The 18,598-nt window shown below is 38.7% G+C and overlaps 1 protein-coding gene across 2 annotated transcripts in view; it reads right to left on the bottom strand.

The window, feature by feature from the left end:
* The window catches only part of galnt9 (polypeptide N-acetylgalactosaminyltransferase 9), a 116,205-nt gene that overhangs the window by 45,225 nt on the left and 52,382 nt on the right, over positions 1–18,598 (bottom strand). For both annotated transcript variants that reach the window (XM_008417601.3, XM_008417604.3), the window contains one exon: positions 8,003–8,200. In XM_008417601.3, the coding sequence (XP_008415823.1) occupies positions 8,003–8,200 (198 nt within the window). The remainder of the gene's footprint in view (positions 1–8,002; positions 8,201–18,598) is intronic.

The raw sequence follows: 18,598 nt of genomic DNA, 5'->3' as shown, positions 1-18,598 counted from the left end.
AAAAATTCATATGGAAATGGTCTCTCATTTACATGGCGTTCTCTAGTAGTAATGCTGATCTATCTTGATAAATTTGATCCAAGTCAACATAGTTCTTTAAAGCTGCCTCAAGTTTTCAGTACTGGGCTTCAGTTTTTTTTTCTTTTTAATTGGATTTGACAAAGTCAATTTTCTCCGTAAATGTTGATCTTGTAAGAACTATAGTCAGATTTGTTTGAATTTGCTCGGAACAAGTAAGATACTTCGCAGAAGCACAAGTTCTGCTTGTACAAAGAAATGTCTTATGTAACTTTTGTCAGTCTTCCTGACATGAAGGACATCAGCTAAACTGAAATGACTATTGACCCAACCCAGAAACGAGACGTCTTGATCCACGATGCATAAAATGTCCTGATATCATTCTTTTCGCTTGGCAAATTAAGGACAAAGCTACAGATGAGCTAAATGACATTCTAACTGGGATGAAACAGTTAATGGTTACCTTGGTTGTAGTGTAGGAGCCATTTAGCTTTTCCGGTATTTATCGCCACTAGGGGGCATATTTCATTTTGTGTCTGAAGGGCCCATAGGGTTATTTAAGGTCGAGTGTGATTCTGTTCAGGTGTTGCTAGCGGGAGGGGGGAAATGGTTTCCTACTCTGCTTGGTTTGGATTTATGTGGTTCTAAATAGACATGGCAAGACAGTAGATATTGTACAGAAAATAACTGACTTTATGATTATGAGTCAAGTTGAAGATTGGCATAACAGATTTTGATTGAGCACTTACCAGAAACAACAGCAACCACTGGTCTAAAATACAGGATTTAGCCGCTATAAGTAGCTTAGGATAACAATGGTTTCTATTGAAATGATAAATGCAATCATATGCGTTTTCTCAAACGAGTTGCAGCAGATACAAGCAGATAGTCACATATGGATAAAAGTTCTTATAGCATCCTCTCTGCTTATAAAGACACAGCAGGATAAATGCTGGGTGCATTGTGTGTTCAGGCTGCAGACTGTCATTCATCCCTGAGAGATATAATTTAATACAGAAGGTATTCATTGAGGCTGAAGTTAAACTGCGATACATATTTTTCACTATTGCATATGCATTAGGGTGCCAGGCTCATTAAGGGGGAAAACAACATGACTCTGATTAACAAACACCAGCTGTACCCTCTTAACTAAAAGGACTCAGACGAGAGCCGCATCACATAGAGAGTGAGCGCAACTAATAGGAAATATTTTGAAACAAACAAGAGAGACTGTGTTTCTACCTGGGCGAGGCAGAAAAACCACTGATCCACTTGCCGCTGGCAACCGGAGGAGCAAAGACATCGAGGGACTCAGAAAAGCTTATCGCAGCTTTTACCACAAAGACTTTATGAGCACCAAGAGTTCTGAGAAGCACTCTTCAGACGTAGCAGCCCATCTCAAAGATACTTCATCGACAAAGTAATCGGGACACTTGGCAACGGGACCAAAGGCAAGTTAGAGCACTTAAAGCAGGTAGCTTTATCCTTATTTACATGCGAGTAAGGCCAATGGATTGTTAGCACAGGAGGCACAGAAGTGGAGATTTTTATAATAGAGCCATTTGTTTTCATTTTCTTTACCCGATATATTTGCATTCTCACTGAGGTAAAATCTCTCGCGTTCTATTAGAAGTTGTGTATATGATTGGGAATGTTTCTAGACTGCAAAATATCACATCAATAATCGATGTATATTGATGTCATATAGCCTCCGAAATTGTAGTTGACTTGATGGTCAAGTGGCCCTTTGCAATGCTGATAGAACACAGTTTGTTATTTTCCACTTTGAAGCCACAGAGTTTCTCAGAGTAAAGCCCAAATTGTTCATGCCCTCAGTAGATCAGGATGTAAAAGTATTTATTCAACCAAGACGTTTGTACAGGTAAGAATGAGGCTGGCATCTTTGGAAAGAAAATAAAACTATGGAAAAGGAAAGAAAATTCTTGTTTGGTTACAACCAATTAAAAATGGCATGTGCATTTTTTTTTTACAATATTCCCAATAATCAGGAGAAAGTTTGATTGGCATGACTGTCTTTTTTTTTCCAGTTTCCACTGATGTTTTCTGCATTAATGTTTGCCAATGTGCTCAAAAGTCTTTGAGGTTGGAAGGTCTCCTTGCAATCGCCCTAATCTTTAGCTCACGCCAGAGTTCACCCAGTCAAGTGTGAACTCTGGCCGGGTTGCTCAAAAAACAGCAACCCAGCCAGTCAGATGAAACATGTTGGTAAAATTAAAAGCTTAATTTAAGCCTAAGTCTGCCTGAGGCATGAATAATTTGCAGTATGAATAATTTGGCGTATGATGACTAATATGGAGCTTAGCTGTGCATGGAAATGATTTTAAGAAAGTAAGTAACATTTTATGCATATAGAAACTTCAAAGGCGCATATCACAAAGCACTGCACAGAAAAGAACTCAAAACATTAGCCAGTCAAAAGAAATGGTGAAAAGGCGAGATTTTAGTTGCTTCTTATAAAGCTCAAAGTCCAAAAAACATCAAATTAAAAAGCAGAAATTTGGAGCAACTGCTGACAAGTCGCTATAAACTTTTGTCTTTGGCCTTGTACATTGTAGTTAAAAGACGATTTAACTACTGAAATAAATCCACTGTGTGCAAAAATTTATTGCCTGTATTTTAAATCTTCAAAAAGAAAGAAAGAAAAAAAAACAGTTCCAAATTCAAACTCTAAATTTATGTTTAATAACCAAATTTCTCTTTTAATGCAATGCAAATCTGCATTGGCAAAATCAGCAACACCGTTTCTTCATATTTTTTTAGATGCCAAGCAATTAAGTAAATAATACATTTTTGATTTGCAACTCAGTTGAAGTAAAATGTATTATGTTTTTTGTCCCCCATGAACAAAACAACTGAAACATTTTAATGCAGTTTAACTAAGACTCAAAAGCTCAAGTGAGAGAAACAAATCTACCGATTGATCAGGTTATATAATATAGTTTTTTCGTTTTGGTAGATTTGAGCTGGAATGCCTAAGGAATGAAACTAAATAAACTTGTCTTGGTCAAAAGTCCTGTTCAGGCGGAAATCTGGGAGGTTTATTTATGATGACATTTGTCACCGGCTGTGCTGAACAACACTGGCCTTTAAACACAGGTCAAGTGTTCGCCTGACAAATCCACTTTGGGGAACATTTTCACTGCTGTCAGAATGAAAAAGTAAAGGGGCGGGACAAGTCATAAAAGAGTTCAACCACAAAAACAAAATGTGAAGAAAACAACAAAACAAATGAAACAAACTCCTTTCTCCCCTTTTGCCATTTTTTTTTTACAATTTCAATGAAACAGCTTCATCTCAGACAGAATTAAAGAATACGGCGTTATATATGCCCTACTTTACTGAAAAAAAAGAGAATGTTTTTATTACTTAAGACATTTTCTACATCACAGAGCATTAAAGGATGGCAGGGTACAAAACAGTTTTATTTCCCTCTCAGCTCCATGATTAGTGCTTCCCTCCTGCCAAGTCTTCCCAGTGTTTCAGTCAGCCTTTATACTGGGAGCATTAACACTGTGGAGAGACCAGATATGATCTCAATTCATGTATCCAACATAATTCCTGAACCGAGTTAACCATGCACATTATTACATAGATAAAGAAACCCACAAGTGAACATTTCAGCCTTAGCCAGAGGGACGTGGCGGTACTTTTAAGAGCTTCTTGGGGCTGCATTGTGATTTATTGACTCTGTACTAAGAGAGTGCATCGGTTTGTACGGCGAGAGAGCCAAAGTGAAAGAGGCTTTTAAGCTCAGACTTCAGATAAAACACAGTGTAAGCCATCTCTTTGAGTTTTATTTTGAACATCCTGGATAAAAAAAAAAAGAAAAAAGAAGACTCAGAAAGTTGAGTTGTATAGTAAAAGCTCCTTTACAAAACTATTGCTGATACGGTGGTTTAAATGGCTTTGAATCGTGGTATTTATGGTAAATGTCTTGTGTCAAATTAATCTTCCGCGCTCAAATCAGAACACTTCAGAGAGACTGCAGCGCAAAATTAATGTTAAAATTGAGAGAGCTGCAGCTTCCTTCTCTCCCACTTCCATGCGATTATATAACTTGATGGAAAAAGAAACCTTTTTTTGTCAAAAGCCAACACTGCATATAATTGTTTATGCCTGCTAACTTACACATGCATACTTGTGGTTCCTGACATAACGAAAATAAATTCTTGCTTACATTTTAAGAGAGCGACCAGACGGCTTTTAAGTGTCTCGGTTTATGCAGATAAACCGGAAGACACTCAGCCTTATTTGCCTCGTCCTCTCTCATCCTTTCGACAAGCCACCTGCCGCGCCGCTCCACACTCCACAAACTTTGTGTGAAACCGTCTGAGCAGAGCTTCCCCTGGCAGCGTCAGCGCCGTCTCCGCGTGCGTAAGGACAGATTCGGCACCTTAGCGCCGTAATCCGCGGCTTTGACTCTTCTCCAAACGCACGATGCTGCGGAGACGTCCTCGGAGCGGCGGAGCAGTCAGCACCAAAGGTGCGATGCATACATCGGGAATTTTAAGTAGTGTAAAGTAGTTCCTATCAAAGTTCCATGCTGTTCTCATTCTGTTTGATGTGCCAGGTGATCAAAAGCGTAATATTAAGGCAATTCCCCCTTACTAGAGCCAATTAACTGAAGCCAATTATGTGAATAATTAGAGCCATCTGTTCCTCCTAAAAAGAAAAAAAAAAAGAAAAGAAAACAAAGGCTAAACTCCATACATGTGAAGTGGCTTCAAGAATCACCTCTTCATTTGCTCGTTCTGAGCTGAGATGTTACAGCAGCAATCTGAAAGCAGAGATAAATTAGCAAAAGGAAAAGAAATAAGGAGTTACTCTGACAAAAAGAAGAAAGAGTTAGTTGCTATGCTATGCATGAGGGTAGTAACTTGAATGAAAGCCTTAAAAAGTGAGTTCTTGTACAAAAAAAAAGTAACTCTTGCTGGTGTTGAAGTGTTTTACTGATTCACCGTCACATGGTTTGGTTATTTTTGGAGTGCAGATGGTGAGCCTGCAGGGGTCAACCCATCCCATGCCCTAATACTTGCTCATTCTGCTTGCAGTATAACGAGTAATACAGAATGGGGCAGAGCAACATGAATCATCTAGAACTGAGATGCATCATTCATAATTTTGTAGCCGGATTCTGAACTCTTTGATCTGCTGATACTTTTTTTTTTTTTTTCCGGCATGACCAGGCCAGTGTGCAGTCCCATTGCAATGATGTCCATTTATTGCAATAGGTTGGAAAATGGCGAATACAGCTAAAGCAAATATGATAAACCATACCCATGTCAAACTGTGAATGTAATATAAGTTAAAACATCACTTGTTTATTTATTTTCGCATATTTTCATCAACACGAGGATATTGCAGCTCCTCTCTATAACTTCCTTTCTGTCGTCCTTGAATGGAACTCATTATAATTTTTTTTTCTTTAAGATGAATTCAAAATATCAATCCATCAACAAATGTGTCAAATGTAAAAATCATGACAAAAAATCATTGATTTATCATCAGATGTGCTGAATTGTTCCTGTTGTCTGCTGTTTGGCGATGTAAATGAACAGCTAACATATTGCTTTACAAAATGGTGTCGGTTCAAGAAACTTGCAGTTTCTGCAATTCCTCCGACATTTTTTTAACAACTTGTACAGAAAATTGATGAATCTTTTACCTACAGTAACAACTTCCACACCTAAGGGTGTTTTACTTAACAATGAAACAAAGTAGCTGACCTGTAGTTTAGCTGTAGTTTTAAGCTGAATGACATCTTGAAGTAAAAATGTGCAGGGAATGCTGACCTTAGCTTACATCAGGTTCATGTTATGAATAATGTATTATCTTAAGTCAAAATGATCCACTATATATATATATATATATATATATATATATATATATATATATATATATTCTGTCCATCTGCATCATGCTCAAGTAAGTGGCACACTGAAAAGTTCTGTGCATCTTTTCAAGAATGATTTTGGACTCTCATTTTGGCCGTACAAGCACATAAACACACTTTTCGTTTCCACTTGGGAAATTGTTATCATTCTACTTAAGTTGAGTGTTTCCTATTTGCCCCCCTCTAGAAAATACACTCGGTTGCCATCTCTACAATATTTCCGTTCTGTCGTCTCCGTTTTAACGTGCCGTCAGTAATCACAGCAGTTGCAGATGAAAGCCTTTGTCCATCTCTGTCACGTCTCCGAAATGGTTTCAATCTCCTGTCCTCTCAGAAAGTGGCAGCTTTGCACATTCTGGCATCCATTTGCAAATTTTTTTTTGTGCGTGTGATTCAATCCATCCAAACAACCATAAAAAAGAGGCCTGTTAGAGTGACCTCTGAGGATGACAGAGCTTTTGTCACTGATGGACACAGACCCTGAGAAAACAAGCGGCATAGCGATTTCCAATAGAGATCCACACAGACGACACACTTCAGCCGCCCCCCAAGGCGATCAGTTTGCTGGTAGCCTATTGTCAACAGGGAAACGGAACCGACTCTGTGGCGTCTGAAACTCCTCTTGCGTCGCTGGTGCACCACATGCCAAGCGGCCGACACTCAGTGATGTCTTGTTTTTTACGAAGCTTTGAAGAGACGCACGACACTTAGCTCCATGCACCGAGCCGTCATCAGCTTCTAAAGATAAAACTAGCTTGAAGTTTTCTTCTTGTTTTTCTTGTTCATAATTAAAAAGCCAATGAAATAATCTCAGAGGATAATCATTGGAATGTATGTTATTGTAATGTAGATGCTAGTACTGGAAACCTTACTTGATATTCCAGTAACAGATCAAACAGCATGAAACCTTTGACCTCCTCAGTCCTTTTTTTTGTTGTTTTAAAGTTGTGGCTCCTGCAAATTAGACTTCTTTGTGCGTTGTCCATTTATACCATATTTATAGCTTGCTCTCTCACAAAATGGTCTGTTTTTGCCATAAACTCAAATAAATGCTTCAGATCATACAAATTGGCTTTTCTTATAAAGATAATCTGAGCAAATGCATAAATTATGACTGTTAACAGAGCAGGGAAAAGCTATCTAAACAAACCTCGCTCTATGAGAAAAAGAAATTGCTTCCTGAGCCTAACAACCAGTAATTGGACATTCCTGCCCACAATGCGTAGAACTATTGTTCTGGGATTGTGACCTTTCCCAGACTGACAGAAACCAGTGACTTTGATTCTCACCCGTTTGTGAATTTCTTACGTTATACTGCCAAGCAGCCCAGGTTATCTTTGCCATTTATTACATTTTGTTTGATAATGAAACCAAATGTAAGGTTGAGGATAATTTTTTTATTTATTCTGAATTATGCAAATGACTAAACAACACAGTCACATTCAGATGCTGTAAGTGGCTCATCATCTCATATTACTTCTTCCTCATATTACACTGTCAGGTCATGGTGAACGTTTTAACAAATATGCAAACATTATTTTTCAATAAACGTTTCATACTGCTTGGTAGTCCTTAGGGTGTCTCAAAGAAACATCACCTCACATAAGAACTTTTTGATGTAACTTTTCTTTTTTTTTTGTAAAGTTTTGAATCTATAACTTTTTAAAACCTTAGAGTACATTGATGGTGATAGCTAGACACTACAGTGCTTCTTCTGCTCACACAGTGAAGTTTCTATACTGTATTTCTTATGGACCAAAATATTCTATGCTTCCCTGTCCTCCGGCTGGGGGTTGAAGGTCACGTGTTGGTGGGAGGTGATGGAACTCACAATTACACTAATGACACCTCATCAAAAATGGCCTCCTGATCCTGCATCAGAATGAAGGCGTTCGTCATATTAATTAGACAGCTTACTACGGGACGGCTTTATTTGTGTGCAGCACACTGAACCGCGGATCCCCACAGTTTGATGGCTCTATACATGAATAAGTCATATCTCAAAGCTATCCATATTTCATCAAACATCCTCATCTATAATGGAGGCCGTTCTCCGGCTGGTGCCCTCACCTGATGGGGGCTGTCTCATCCCCCTTGTCCAGCCACTCTTGAGGCGGGATGATGTACATGCACCATAAACCCCAGTTGTAGCCGTGGGCGGCGTTGGCATACTGCTGCACCTCGAAGGTGTTGTACTTGATGTTGTCGATGGCAGGGAGAATAATGCGCGTGTGATCCTCCTTCATCCGGGTCAGAATGGGTTCAGCCCTTTGGAAAGGAAGGAGATGACACCATGTTAAGAGCTGACCTGTTTTTAATAACTCATGCAGAAGCTTCATAGCGGTTCGCTGCTCGGGAAGTTACAGTGTGGTGCTTACTTTAGTTCTGCTGTGTAGAGGTTTGGGCTGTTGCTATGACTACAGACCTTGTAGACAGTCAAGACTGAGACGTTGGGTAATGTCAGGGAAGGTTTTAGATGTTTTAAAACAAAGGCGAGTAATGAGTACATCTAGATGACTGGATATATTTCTGTTAGTCAAGGTTTAGTCACACTGCCTGCCACTGTTATAGCAACCCCTGGTTAAGTCGGGTAGAAAATCCTAAATTAAAGTATTATGGCACTTTTTTTTTTTTAACCATTCTGTTCAATTTAAAAATACTTTATTATTCCCTAAAGAAAATGACCAGTTGCTGTAACTTATATTACTCCCATTTCTTCTACAAATTATTTTAGAGAACAAGTGTGAAAGTCGAATTTGACTGGATGTCTCTTTAGGTGACCCTCTACACTCTAAAGGGACACATAGCTACGTAAAACATTCAAGATAATACTTTATAAGACACCTTTGAGGACCTTCATAATCTTGATAAGGCTCAAAATGAAAATGAGTTTGACACGCCTATAAGAAGGAACTCATGTAGTGATCAACGTTCCAGTGTTTCTGAAGATGCCTCTGACTGAAGATACTATGGTGTAAGACAGTTTGATGAAGATGACGCTTGATGTAAATGTTCCTGCAATGTTCTTCGTTTTGTGAAAAACATGCTTTTGCATGATGATACCCAGAGGATGACTCTCCAGGACAAGACTGACTGAATCAAATACTTTCTCCTGAAATCTAAGATCACCTCCTTTGTTTTGCTCCCATTCAAGACAAGATACGTCCACCAGCTCTCTGTCCTCGGCTTTTTGTCCCTCTCTTCTGCACCGGAAGATTGCAGAGTCGTCAGAGTATTTCTGCGGAAATGCTGCAGGAAGTCTGAGGTGTAAGTAGTGAAAATGAGTCCTGAGAATCTAATCCCCTGTGGTGCTCCTGTGTTTGCTGGCCACCTGGTGAGAAACGCGACCCTTCAGTCTCACAAACTGTGATTTGTTTGTGAGACTGCGGGATGTTGAGTCCAACCTAGCTTTTTTCCCATTGAACAAATGGAAAGGCTGGCTTTTTGTAGCATTTTCAGTGAGAGATGCGACTGTGATAAGCAGTTACTTTTTCAGGGTTTTTTTTATTTTTGTTACACATCTTGGCCAGTGGTGCCAATAAATGTGGAGAGCACTTCAGACATCACTGATAAACTTTTGATTATTTCTATTTTTAATATCCTTATCTGATCCCAGGTACCAGCTCGTTGTAATGTCAAGCGCCGCCCTGAACCTTTACACACGAGTTGTGTGGCCTGACTAGTAAATGGAAGAAAATTTAAGTTTTGTACAGCCAGAAATATAATTAATTCATAGGGGAAAAATCTTAACATCCTAAGATTAATGCTTATTTGTGTTGGGACAAAATACCTATTGTTGTCGAGAGAAAGAGACAACAGAGAGGTAACAGTTTGTTATTTTACTCCTCCTCGAAGCTTGCAAGTTTTGAATTATAGATATAAGAGTGAATGTAATCATTTAGTCAAGTAATAAATTGCAATCTTGTAGAATCCAATGTCCGTTTTTTAAATAATTCGGATCAGTATAAGAGATATTGCAGCTTTACAGTAGCATGGTAAGTATGAATATAGAAGTAAGAATATTTTCAACATTCAGCAACACTTCAAAAGTGGTTTCTATTCACAACTTAAAAGTCTCAGATATTTTTTCTGTAGAAAAAAACAAAACGATAAGAAAACATATTGTATAGACTAACTAATAAAAACAAATGGTTTATTTGTCAAACGTTCCCCCAAAACAACCAAAAAAGAATAAAAATTGGATCACCACAAAAACCTCTCAGGATATGTATTCATAACTGGGCAATAACTCGATTTAACGAATGCTGAAGAAATTTACCAAGTCAAAGAAAATGTGCCCACAGTTCAAATGTTAATGTTGGCTCTCTCAGAAAAGTTTGCATAGATGGTTATTTATTAAATAAGAAAGAAACAGTATTTCCTCTGTGGAAATGCTAATTCTACTCTTTTCTCCAAAAGGTTCATTTTACCAGCTCATCTCAGTGAAGCCAGGCCTTGAAATGCAGTGACAGATGGACGGACCTTTCAGCCATCTGCTAAGTTCCTAAGTTTCAAACCGTTTCCAGCTACACACCCAATCGAACCGTTCTGCAACCAGTCAACTTCCTTATAAATGTAAAATCTAACACCTGTAAGCCTCTATCCTGCATCTCTGAAGTTTATTTTTTTAAAGAAGAAAAATCTATTTTGAAAGTTGAGAGAGCAAAACACACCAATTTGTATATTTGCTCTCTCATGTCGATCTGCTTAAGAAAGTATGTTTTTTTTTTTTCAAAAAGCTCATCTTCTTTTGAGCTTCTCTTTATTCAGTACATCATTAGCAGTAGCAGCAGTAGGTTTGTTAACTGACCCTTCAGAGGCAATGCTGCAGCACTGTCAGAAATGTGATGCTTTTGAGAATTAATCATCTACATTTGATGTCTGCGTCTCTTGGTTTCTCATCAGCACCCACCGCAAGCTGTGCAGTAACCTCCTTCAGCTATTTAAAACTCTTCTTAGGCCAAGAATTCATTAAGCTACACAAGTGCTTCTTGCACAAACCAAACTTGTTAAAGCTAACGCTGAAAAACGATCTAGAAACAAACTCCTCTTGCGTGGAATATAAACACACAATCAAAAGAAATGGACCCAGTCTGACTTTGCTTAATTTTTTATATATTTTTTCTTCTTCTTCCTAAGTGATAACACTTAATATCTAAGAAAGTTTTATACACCCAACAACCTTGGTGCCACTTTTTTCCCCTCTCAACTCCAGCAAACGAGTCTGTTTTCCTTCAAAGTCAAAGAGATGTTTGGTTTGTAAGAGTTCTTTTTCAGATTGGTTTGTCAACTGCTTCGCCTGCCCTGCCCGTCAGGAGAAAGTTAGTTTTCATAAAACGGTCAGTTAGCTGTGTTTTTATTGTTTCTTCCTTTTTCCTTTAGGTGACCTGCCTGTCAAGGTTTTCGTTTGTGCTGAGCTTTCTCACTCAAAGAACATCACAATGCACTATATTCTTATCTGCCCTACTCATAAGAAAAAAATACGGTTTTCCTTCTGCGTAAGGAAAATCTGATGAGTATGATTATGTGTTGGAAATACAAATGCACAAATGGAAATACATTATTCCCTTAGATAAAGTTTTCAGCAAATTAGTGCAGAGTTGTGAAGATGTTGCCAGCGACTGCCTAACGCCCCTCTTGTGCTCGGCATCTTGTTTTAATGCAAATGAAACATTGGATAGCATTATATTAATAATTCACACTGAAACAGACACAATTTGACCACTCAATAAATCAGGTTGCCACAGATTCTTTTAAAGACATCTTGAAAACATGTGCTGCGTATTTATTAACAGCATTAATAAACATGCAGCAAAAGCAACACACTCAGTCCTGATGGAGTAGAACAGTGTGAACTTCACACCCTTGACATCAGTGCATTCAATATGCAAATCCAGAAAACATCAAAAGCAAAAACACACTTCAATAACGGTGTTTATATCTTCACATTAAGATCTACATGACATGTTTCATCAGAACAGCAGACCCCCGTCTATTCATGGTTCAGTATTTTAGGATTCACCCGTTTGTGGATTTTAGTGGAAGATTTGCCTATTTGCAGATTGTTTTGTTGAGCATGCCTAAAATATTTGCAAGAAAATGCAGCTTGGTAGCTGAAATGCAAAATGCTAGTTGACACACTTTTGGCTGGCATTTGCAAAGCAGCCAATCCAAGAGAGACATTAATTTTCCTTTGCACTGATTGGCTGTGACCCCGAGAGCAAATATATCAAAAACTGTAAATCTGCTGCTACAGTTGGCTAAAACAATTTCTCAAGTATTCGCTGATTTTTTGCTATTCATGGGCGGCTGTGGTGCCAAATCCCTGCGAATCGGTGTGACAGCAGCTTAAAGTTGGACATTACTCCTACACCACTGCCATGTATGAACAGGGTTATTAACCACGGTAAGCAGTGGACCAAAACTGCAGGGAGGAATGTGAAAAGGACATTTACCCCCTAAAAATAAAACATTAACAAACGTTATCAATCAATCAATCAAATTTTATTTGTATAGCACATTTCAGCAGCAAGGCATTTCAAAGTGCTTTACATCAATAAACACAAAAATACAGAGTTATGCAACATTGAATAAACAAAAAAAAAAAAAAAAAAACTCCAGTGGGGGGGACTCCAACCCGCTCCCCTTATCGACAACGGGGGAGACTCCAACCCGCTCCCCTTATCGACAACGGGGGAGACTCCAACCCGCACCCCTTTTCAACAGCGGAGGGGGGCATTAAAAACGTAGTTATGTCATCTAATCATTGCTAGTTTATTGTTTTTATCATTTACAAGTTCCTGATCTCTAATGTAACGTTACCACACCAGAAGGAACAGTGTACCACTGGGCCTAAGCATGATATTTCCCTAGAGCTGTTTGTCCCTGATCTGCTCTCTAGTGGCAGAATGAGATTGAATGAAGAATCTTTTGATGGGAGCAATGAAGCCTCTCAACACTTCATCTGCAACCAGCCTCCCAATCAAGCTAAGTGAGGCTCATCGGCAAAAACCTGGTGGTCGGTTCTTTTTGTTTGCCAATGGAATCTGCTCACTGTGGTGTAATAAAGCTTTAACGCGATGTGAATTGGGCAGCAGTCTAATTCTGAAGCATTTCTTTGTTTTAACTCTGAATGGTTAAGACTTACAAGGGACTTATAAAGTGATACATCTACTGCTGCTTCCTTTCTTACCAGTTCTATAAACCGTATTTAACGATATAACGTTTTCAATTTACTGATAAATATGTTCTTCTTTGTAAATTCTTTGCATTGTAAAGTGTTGTATAATGTACACCCATCAACTTGGGAGCAGCTAATGGGCTTCCTGTAGTGGGATGCACGTCAGAAGCGCCACAGTGCATCTTGTCAATCAACACACACCGCTTAGTGCCTTTTAACACACATTAGAGGAATAGTGCTGAGGTGTGAAGCGGAAGGAACAAATAATGGAGTCAAGTCTTGGACAGTTTTATCAAAAGCGTCAACACTTCTGAACAGAACCCATTTGAAAAGCCCCAGAGCTTTAGCCAGATGCAGCTGGTGTTGGTTGTTTTTTCTTTTTTTTTTGTAGATAAAAATAGAAACAGACTATTCGATGCACTTCTGATGCTAGCGACGTTCATTCCCCTTAAAATTTCATGGAGAGATTAAACATGTAGGTGTTCTTTCAACAAGTTAAGCTGACATATAATCTTGTTTCAGTACAAATTTCTTCTCTCAATTGATTCTTAAACTGTCCATCACGTTCAGTTCTTTATTCAAATTGGTGTAGAAAGTTATCTTTCTAAGGCAACCCAGCAGATTGCCTTAGTTGACTGCACAGCAATCCCTCTTACTGAACATGCAATATAGAAACAGTGGAAAGGAAAACTCCCCTTAAACAGGAAGAAGACAGAGTATACACACCAAAAGAAACAGAACAACTGATGTAGAAACTATTGTCTGTGTTACAGAAAAGTAAAGAGTTAATAGCAGGAGAAGCAAAACGTTTAGTTGTTGGCAGCCTTTTCTCAGTCGATGCCCCCCGTCCTCCTTCAAAAAGGTATCACAGCTAAACAGATTGCCAGGGTTTACAAGAGAAAACATAAACTACTGGAATAACAAGTTATACAAAATGGAGAGTAGTAGAGGAAGAAAGTAGCAGAATGAATGAAAGTGACCAGGTTAGAATTAATTAAGATTTATGGATAGATAAAGCTAAATATCATCGGCATAATGATGGAAACTTATCCCATGCTACATATTGCTTAAGAGAATTGGGTCAAGAACTGAACCCTGTGGCACTCCACAAATAACCCCGGGGTGTGCAGAAGATGTATCACTTATATGAACAAATCAGACTCTATCGGACTAATATGAGCGAAACCAGCCTAGTGCTGCCCCCTCGACCCGTTTCTAACAGAATATTGTGGTGGAAAAAGCAGCACTGAGATCCAACAAAACCAGAACAGACACAAGGCCATGAAGATGAAAGATAGGTCTGTAATTTATTAACTCATCTTGTTTGACAGAAGGCTTCTTAAGTCAAGGTTTAATTGCAGCTACCTTAAAAGCCTCTGGTACATATCAGTTTACTAAGGATAGATCAATCTGAAATGGAGTCAATAACCAAAGGGAACATTTCTCTGAATAATTTAGCTGGGACTGGGTCCAACATGCCAGCTGAAGGTTTAGATGAAGCTAATATTTTCAATAACACAGAAAGCTCTACTATATCACAGCAGTCCAAACATATCAGGTTCTACAGATTATATTCAGTGCTTCCTCGCTTACTATGGATGCAGTAATCATGTTCGGGATGATGACATTTTTATTTTTCACAGAATCAATTTTATTTATGAAGAGTCCCATAAAGTCGTTGCCGCCCAGAGAAACAGTAGACTATTTTTCCCGGTTAAATACGACTCTTCCAGATCATCTCGGTATCCACAAGCTTAATGAGATGAGAGAAGCTCTGGGAATGAGGACACATCTGGTTTTGACAGGCGAGCATGCGTCATCTGTCTTTTTATTTGCCATTTCATCTACATAACACTGAGAGGGTAATTCATCCCCACTGAACCCAATCACTCTCAGTTCCATATTAAAGACTAGGATTTCCCCTCCCTCAAGTAATGACTCACGCGAGACTGAATATTTGATGGCGGTCTCGATTGCTGCTCCCTTCACTGTGCCACGTTGAGTATGACGCAGCTCTTAAAATATTAAAATAAACAAATGAATAAAATTAAGTAGGTCGGTTGTTGCTAATCAAATGCGCTTGATTAACTTGTCAATCCACACAAGAGCCGGAGTGTTTTTGGTTTTGAGCCAGTTGCAAACAATGGCCACAAGGACATTTACACCCACTGGCTGGTATGTACTGCTGACAATGCAGGATCAGATGTTAGTAAAAGTGGAACATAAAGAGCAGGGAGGATGAGCATCCATTCAGTGAGGTCATTTAAATCCAGCTGTCTCCAGCGAATGTAACTCTACGAGCTGTAAAATGGATTCCCCAGAGCAAGTACATGGTGGTAATCATTGTCTTTCTTTCATTGAGGCACTTAAAAAATTAGTAAAGTGAGCGTAATTCTCGGGACACTACTGGTTAGCAAATGTGGCTTTTTATTCCGCGTGTGGCACAGAAATGTTTAATCGGTCAAGCATACCAACCTCAGTTTCAGAAAGTCCATATTGTTGCACAATGGCTATTGATAAATTGATGAAAACAATTTATCTTCAAAAAGAAAATCAGGTTTCTAGGTTTAAAAAATAAAGTTCATTTAAAATATTTTAGAAGCAAATACATCTTGAAATTTTTCTAAGTCATGAGAAAGAATTAATCCACATTTCCACTTTTTTTTTTTGGACCCAGACACAAGAAAACAGAAAGCCACAAAGCTACCATACATGGGCTGTAAAATGTGATGCTTTGAGCCTCAGAGCAAAGAAGGTCATTGAAAGCAGAAAACAGAATGTTTTTTAGACAAAGACCTTTCTGCCCTTAATGTGCTGAAGAAATGTGTGGCCCCATATTGGCAACACAAATTAGACAGCGTGAGCCATTTTTGTTATTGGTGAGAGTTTGCTGTTAATTTAAAAAAATAAAAAAATAAAAAAGACTCGGATCGCATGGGCACAAGGACACATGAAACCAGAGTGTGGACATTTATCCACTCTGGAACCTGCTGCCAAAAATTATCGTTGGTCTCCCAAGATGGTGAATCTGTGTGGACGCACAACCCAAACAATAAAAAGCTTTCTGCCTCTGTGTGGGCGGGGCCTAAGGGTGTTGTTTAATAGCTTAAAGTTTTAACGTTTTTATGTTTTTTTGTGTTCTTTATGTTTAGCTTTGTCAGTGCAAAATATCTTTGGATGTTTTCAGTTACTTCCCTTGTATCTTTTTAGCTACAGCAGCAACTTATTGTTTCTAAGTCTCCACGCTAAATAGATGAGACAGCGACTGATGGTAACACTTCTCTAAATGTATGTGACCTTCCTACGTAGAGCACAGTTTTAAAAAAAACTTTAGCACAATCAGTGATGTGAAGTATTAGCTCAAAGTGACATTTGTTACCTAATCTACATGAAATTGAGATGCTCAGATGCTTCACTTCATTTCTGCTCTGTGTTGCACACCACTACATGGCTAAATGAAAGGGCTAATGTGTTAAATCAACAAGAGCTATCCAAACCAGATCAAACACTGGAAGAATTGCAGGGTTTTACTTTAAAGTGGTCATACGTCACTGGGGTGAGTTACAAAAAGACTGGGAGCATCCCTGGTTACTTTTAAATTTCTGTGTAGGGTTCCAGTGTGTTAGATCTCTAAGCTATTGTTTCTCAGAAAATACTTCTCCTGTCTCCTCCTCACTTGCACTAGACACCATGCTCACTTTCACCCCATTGTTTCACATTTAAGCTACCTCTGCTTTCACTTTGGGCGGCCATTGTGTTAAGCACTGATGCCAGGAGTTTGTTCATTTGTTTTTCTGTTCCACATATTTCGTGAAATCAGGCATGTAAATGTTCTAAATTGACAAAGTACTCAACCTGCCGTTCATTATGTTGAAAAATATAAAAATGCTGTTGATGCCCCTTAAAGCAGACATTGACAATGTTTCACTTTTTTAATTTTTAGAAGGTAACAAGGGTATGACGGTAAAAATTAACCAAGTAAGCAAAATTAGATGTTTTATTGACTAATTAAGACTTCACAGTGTAAAATTTATTACTTACTCATCACAACCTCTAGGTGTCATTTCTCATTAATGTTTTTTCAGCGAAACATTTTAAATATATTCCATAAAAACCACTAAATGTTAAATTATATTTTATATAGTATCATAAAAAAAACTTATTTGATTTTCATGAAAACGGAAAAAAGGCTTCTCTGCTTTAGGCAACTACGAAATGCTAAAAATAAGTCCTGTGAATTGTAATTTTCATTTTCTGAATGCATATGGTAATGGAGGTAATACGGGAAGGGCTTTTAACCATTTTAAATCTTTGCCTGTGCAACCAGCCACTGTAATTTCTGCTGCCAGTCTCACAGAGCGGCTTCGACATGCATATTTAGAGCACATAATAAAACCGGCCGGTCTTTTGCCTCCCATGAAAGAGGCTGAATTTCAAGAAGGTAAAGGGCCCCGCGCAGAATTTCAATTCATTACGGCGTCTGGCTTCACCTGGAGCACACGGCAGCTTCCAGAGGCAGAAAACTGGAGACGGGTCTGAAGAGTGCAACGTGAGATTCTGCACTCACTCCAAATGTATTTGCCCAGGATGTGGTGAGACACTGAACAGTTGTGGAAGCAGCATATATCTGTATCATTTGTTTCCTTTCTTTGGATTTGGAGGTCAGCTTAGCCTGAGATCTGAGGATCAGAATTGTTAAGGCTTTTTTCCATTCACTTCAATCCAGCTGCTAATGCACAAAGTATGATTGGAGCATAATTCACGTTTGCTAAGAATAAAAAAAGCTATGTGCCATAAATTTAAAGTATCTCTGCACCACTACGACTACAAGCTCATCTAATATCCCTAAGTAAAACCAAGGCCGATACTGATGTTAATATTGGATCTGTCTCTAATAAAAAACCAATAAGTAAATAGTATTTGGCATCATGACGTGCCAAAATGCGGATAAAGTTCCAAACTATGTGAATGTTTTTTTATACAAAGCACTCTACGTTAAAGCTGTGGCAAGTATGACATACTCAGTAAATACAAGAGGTTGATTTGATCTAGGTTTAGTTTTCTGAACTTCAGTTTGTCTTGTTCTCAGATGCTCTTAATGGCTCATAAAGGCAGTGGCATGTTTGAAATCCATCAAAGCGTGGTTGTCTGTAGCGTGGCACTTGTTAAAACCTCCCTGCAACAGCAATATTATCTTCAGCGTTACAGTCGGCATTGAGCAGCCGTAACTCCGGTTATCATCAATTGTTAACAACCACAGATTTGACTCCAGAAGCCAAATAAATATCAATTTCCCCGCGCTTCCGAACAGCCGCGGCGGTTGACGCTATGGAAACGCTTGGCCCTAATTATGGCGCCTTTACTTCCTCCTAATCTGCTTCTTTACAGCACGCTCCTGTTTAGGCCGTGACAAACAATCGCTGTCACAGGGCTGAATCATTATCAGGTGTTGGCAGGGACGGACCGGCGGTTGACGCAACACCTCA

Source organism: Poecilia reticulata, chromosome 9 (genome assembly GCF_904066995.2).
Source record: "Poecilia reticulata chromosome 9, P_reticulata-male-v2, whole genome shotgun sequence".
NCBI lineage: Eukaryota > Metazoa > Chordata > Actinopteri > Cyprinodontiformes > Poeciliidae > Poecilia > Poecilia reticulata.
This window is presented reverse-complemented; position numbering and strand designations above follow the sequence as displayed.